The 6089-nt window shown below is 33.0% G+C and overlaps 1 protein-coding gene across 1 annotated transcript; it reads left to right on the forward strand.

The window, feature by feature from the left end:
* Positions 1-3418: 3418 nt before the first annotated feature.
* On the forward strand, positions 3419-4597 carry LOC131606943 (fasciclin-like arabinogalactan protein 12). The gene has a single exon (XM_058879026.1). The coding sequence runs from the start codon at positions 3495-3497 to the stop codon at positions 4377-4379; it is 885 nt and encodes a 294-aa protein (XP_058735009.1). The 5' UTR covers positions 3419-3494; the 3' UTR covers positions 4380-4597.
* The last annotated feature ends 1492 nt before the right edge of the window (positions 4598-6089 follow it).

Consider the following 6089-nt stretch of genomic DNA (forward strand, 5'->3'; position numbering starts at 1 on the left):
TATATAGATATTCTGAGATACTCTAAATTAATATGAAAAATATTATATGATATTTATAATCTTTTTATTTTAAAAGTTAATGATTTGCGTTTTGGACCCTTTAAGAACACATTTAGTTTAAATAGTTATAAATATGTATTTCTATCATTTTTTTGTTTTTACAACCTTTAAAATGTAGTTTGAAAGACAATCGGGGGAGGTGACAATCTTAGGAGAACAAAAAGAGGCAAAGGAAGAAATTCATATGATTGTGCTTTTGGAATTTGACAATCCTTCGAAGATTTTTATAGGGATTGTGAAACATTTCTAAACACTTTTGGATTGTGTGATTCATATATAGAGAGTTGGAGATACTGGAAAATATTTTGGTAGAAAATATAGTTTGTTCTTGGGAACTTGCGAGACTATTTTCTTATAACTTTTTTTTTTGTAATCTCTTGTAACAATTTGTTGGAACTATAATGAATCTGAGAGGCACTCTTTCCTCTAGAGTATATAGTTTGATCGATCTTGATAAAAAAGTTATTGTGCTTGTTGCATTTTATATTCTTCAAACTTATTATGAGTTTTTGTTCACTCTTGGCAGGTATTGTGTTATTTGAGGCTATTTATTTTGGTTGTCATTGTTCTTTGTCCATACACATCAAATTTTTTTAGTGTGTTTGAACCTTGAATATCTATACCATATGTTTTGAATTATTGTGCCAATTTTTCAAAACAAGAGGGGCCTAGTGTGCGGGAAAAGGAAAATTCTTTACAAGTGAACACATTGGATAATAAATGGGCGATCGAGAAATTTTCCGAAGACAACAACTTTTAGTTGTGGAAAGTGAAGATGAAAGAAGTCTAACTCAATAGAAGTGTATTGAAGCATTGAAGGGTGAGACATATTTGCACGCCTACAAAAGGAAGAGAAGATCGAGAAAATGTACATAGCCATGAGTGCAACTATCTTATGCTTTAGGGATAAAGTTGCTAGGGAAGTCAGCAATGAGAAGACTAAGACTTTGGCTCATATGTTATGTCTCAAATAATAACTTTCCTCGTTTTGAACGGTAGAAAACAAATCCATGGTGGAGAAGTTGATATGATTTTACAAGATCATTAAGGTGATGATTGATGAAGAGGACAAAAATTTACTCTTGTTAATCTCATTATTTAGATCATTTTCTTCTTCTAATATCTCTTAATCATGTCTTTTGAGATTGGTTTTCAGGGAAATGTATATTCAACCCCCCACCACTATAGACCATTCTACACCTATATTCTAACCAACAATAAGCCTTAGAGCTGGTCTTTTGATCAAGTCTTGTGAATCAAGAATTGAGAATGTGGGTAAGGAAGACCTAAATGGTGCTTATAATAGAGCTCTCACATTCAAGGGTAAAAAAATATGCATATTGGAAAGATAACATGTTTATTCACTTAATGTGAGTTGATAAAAAGCTTTGGATTGTTATAAAATATGATCCATTTGTCCCAAAAAGTATTGCCGATGGTATTGTAATTATAATACCTCAATGGATTATATACAAAAAATGATACTTATGATCTAAATATTTTTTATCAAAAAATGGTACACGGGAAAAAAATTTATTATTGATCTAAATATTTTTATATACGAAAATTTACTATTGATCCATATATTTTTGTAAATGATTCCAAAACAAAAATAATATTTGTAAACGGAAAAAAAATTATTATTGATCTAAATATTTTTATATAGAAAATGGTATTTATGATCTAAATATTTTTGATCAAAACCCTAACCTTATATATGTGATTATTGTGTCATTATATATGTCTATAACTAAATAAAAAAAATTTGAGGTCTTCTTTAAGCCCAAACTTTTGAGGCCTAAAACCCTAACCTTAGTGGCTTGGCCCTTAGGCCGACCCTGATTTGTTACGAGACATGACACACAATGCATCAATTCCCATGTCGATCTAATGTGGGAAAGACATGGTCATATCCATTGAGAGCTTCATGTAGGTCAACCAGTGTATCTCTAGAAGTATTGGATGAAGTCACAAATCTAGACATTCCAAACATTATAAACCATTGGCTTGATAATGTCTAACTGAGCTCTTGGATGCTGATGATGATGGTTGGTCCATACTTCCGAGACTTTTTCCTGAACACAAATGCATTTGCAAAACATAGTTGTGACATGATTTTTCTAACAGTTTTCGTGGTAGCATCTTATTAGGCATGTCAAATTTGTTGTCTAACTTGAAAGTCGGTCGAGATACGGGCTAGTAGCTCTCCACTATGACTCATTTTTCTTCAAGCGGTTATACTAATATTTCATATTTTTTAGTGTTTTGAGCTAGTAAATTAAGAAATGCACAAAATAAAGTAAAGCATACTGTTAAATGAATAAAAATGATGCATAAATGTTTTTTTTATTGATTCTGTATTGAAAAGTTTACAAGTACGATATTTACAAGAAAACACTAGTCTTATGGGAAGAAATGATGTGGCCTTAATAGATTTAAATATGTGTGGTCAGGGCCGGCCCAACAGATCTTGAGGCCTGAGGCAAAATTTTAAATTAAATATTTTTAATATAATAAAAATATGTTTTTAAAATTAATATATTTTAAATGTGTTTGGATATATATTTTAGATGTTTTAAGATGTAAAACTATTAAGTTAATATAATTAATTTTATTTAATATTATATTTTAATTGATACTAAAATTAACTTGTCTCAAAACTCTTTTCATTATTTAAAAAAATCATAATTGAAAAATAATATCAAAATTATAAAAAAAATTAAGAATTCAAAATTTTATTATTTATTCTTATGATTTTCATATAGTAATAGGTGTTAGTATTATTTAATTGATATAAAAAATAATTTGAAAAATTAACTTTTTTAAAAAAATCAATTAATAAAATAATAAAAAAATGAGGCCCTAGGCCCTTGGTGGCCTACCCCTAGGGCCGATCCTGTGTGTGGTGCACTCCGGTAACATTCCTTAACCTAAAGAGAATTTTGGCGCACAAAATTCCCCTATTTGTTAGTATTAACCAACATATTACAGTATTTATTTTGCTAATTCAATAAGTTTAACATGGATCATATGCATTAGCACTTATGTACTACAACATTATCTCACATTTTTTACACCCTTCATTTTTATCCTAGAATACATATTTGTGGGTGTATGTGACATATTTAATACTTATTCGGTAAAATATAGTTATGATGGAAGAATTGTGTAGCCATCAATCACATAGACTCGTAGATGCAATGCACACCTCAATCTCATTACCATGCAGCAACTTTAAGTTCACAAATCACAATTTCAGGCTTTAGAACAATGCCTTTCACCTAACTCTCATTGTTCTCTACCATATTCTCTTACTCTATAAATGTTTTCTCCCACATTTCATCAATGCATCAAGTACTCGTTTGGAAGTTTACCATTCATTTGAAGAACAAAAACAACATCAAAGCATTAACATTCATCAAATCAAAACCAAAATGATGTTTAAGAAGCAATCTCATCTCTTCTCCTTCTCCCTTGCAATACTAATTTCTCTTTTGTATTCCACCACAATTACTTTATCCCAATTATCACCTGCTAATGCTCCAATACAACCTACACTACCTTCCCCAACCACGCCAGCTGCATCCCCCAAACCATTGGTACCTTCATTACCGGAATCACCTACTGACTCCACACCTGACACCGCAGCTGTTGACATAGTCGGAATCCTGAGAAAAGCCAAGTCATTCAACGTCCTAATCCGACTCATGAAAACAACTCAATTAATCAACCAACTCAATTCGCAACTATTGACTACAAAAACAGGTGGATTAACAATTCTTGCACCAGATGACAGCGCGTTCTCAGAACTCAAAGCCGGATTCCTCAACTCTCTTTCTGACGGACAGAAACTCGAACTCTTACAGTTCCACGTTATTTCCGACTACGTATCAAGCTCTAACTTTGATATCCTAACCAACCCAGTGAGAACACTTGCAGGAGCTAAACCAGGAAAGGTGGAGCTGAACGTTGTGAGTTACGGTGGAAGTGTCAACATATCAACGGGAGAAGTGAACACTACAATCAATGGCATTATATATACCGATAAGCATCTTGCTATCTATAAAGTTGGCAAAGTGCTTCTTCCTATGGATTTCTTTTCAGTCGCTAAGGCACCAAAGAAGGGACCTTCTTTGGCGCCGGAACCTTCTGCACTGACTCCAAAAGCCGAAAAGGAGAAGCCGCTATCACCAGATTCTTCTGATTCATCTCAAGCTAAGCCCTCAAATGATAATTCTGGTTCTGTAAAAATCAATGCCTATGGAAAGTGGATATCTCTTTTCCTTGGAGCAGTTATGTTAACTTCATTGTCTGCATAAACAAGAATAGGATTTCAATTTACCAACGTTCAGTCTATTAAGTAACATGATATGAATATTCAAGAGTGTGATGTATTGTTATGCAATATTTGTGAGATATGAGTGAATACTATTGTGGTTAAGAGTTTATATATTAGTGGATTAGGGAATCTGAGATTTGTATGATCCTGAATTTATTTATTCTAATATAATGTGAGTTTTATTCTTTAATTCTACAATTTTACTCCATTTTTCTTTTGTTTACTAATTCTAATGATTTCCAAAGGTGTGTCAAAGACTAAAGAATTTTTCCAGTGTATATGTAATCTTTATTCTCTATAAATATAGAGTAACCAGTTACATGCATCTTACAAATTACATTTCTATTAATGCATGCCTCCAATTGATGTAGTTTATTAACCTATTAGCAATGATGTGAAAGCAAAATAGGTACATATTTCACATCTTAATTCACCAGCACCACCTTTCCATGATAGCTAAGGGAAATTGTTCAGGTGCAAAGTCGTAACCTTTTCTAAAACTTCTTTGTACCATAAAATTTTGATCAAGAGTCTTAGAGCATCTCCATTGGGAGAACTTATTTTAGTTGCTTGTGTTTTATTTTGTGGGTCTAAATTGCCCCATTGTATATAAGCAATCTCTAAACAATTTCAACAACTTTTACTCCAATAGTAATCATAAATAAGCAACATATATTTGACTTCATCAATTTATATTATTTTATTTGTACTACAATTTAATGATCACTTTTTAATTGAATTGGTTCAAAACTAATTGTGAGATTTTGGATCGAACTCTAGTATGGCCGAAGGGTAGCTTCTTGGTTCGACAGGGTTAAGCATGAAGTCGAAGGTTGTTCACATGCTTGTGTCGAAGATGCTAGGGTTGTTAGCATGTTAAATTAGGTTTTAGTGTTTAAACCCTAATTTGTTAAGTTAGCTTGTTTATTAAGTTGACTTGTGTAATGGGCCTTGTGGAAAAAGCCCATTAGTTAGTATGTTAGGTTTTATTATAAATAGCATACTAGTCTCTCATCATTGTTAAGCTGCAAATCCTAATTTAGGGTGAGAGAGGTTATTTGTTATTCTTGTAAACTTGTAATCTTGTTTTAAGAGAAAGTAAAAGAATAGCAGTTATAGCCAATTCTTGTGTTCCTCTTCTTCCTTGTTTTATACTTTGTTCTTGGCATTCAATTCACAACAAATTGGTGCGGTGAGCGTGGAGAAGATGCCTTCAACAAAGTATGAGATTGAAAAGTTCACTGGAGTGAATGATTTCGGTCTGTGGCGCTTGAAGATGAAAGCCCTACTGGTTCAGCAGGGTTGTTTGGAAGCGTTGAAGGGAGAGGCATCCATGAATGCTGCATTAACGGCAGCGGAGAAGACAACTATGATCGAGAAAGCACACAGCGCAATTCTGTTGAGCCTTGGTGATAAGGTTCTCCGGCAGGTATCATAGGAGACGACGGCATCAGGGTTATGGGTGAAACTTGAAAGTTTGTATATGACCAAATCGCTGGTAAATCGACTCTACCTGAAGCAAGCTTTGTATTCATTCAAGATGATTGAAGACAAAGTATTGGCTGAGCAGTTGGATATGTTCAACAAGCTGATTCTTGATCTTGAAAATATTGATGTGAAGATCGATGATGAAGATCAAGCGCTGTTACTATTGTGTTCTTTGCCTCGATCACATGCTCACTTCAAAGAA

This window comes from Vicia villosa, linkage group LG5 (genome assembly GCF_029867415.1).
Source record: "Vicia villosa cultivar HV-30 ecotype Madison, WI linkage group LG5, Vvil1.0, whole genome shotgun sequence".
Classification (NCBI taxonomy): domain Eukaryota; kingdom Viridiplantae; phylum Streptophyta; class Magnoliopsida; order Fabales; family Fabaceae; genus Vicia; species Vicia villosa.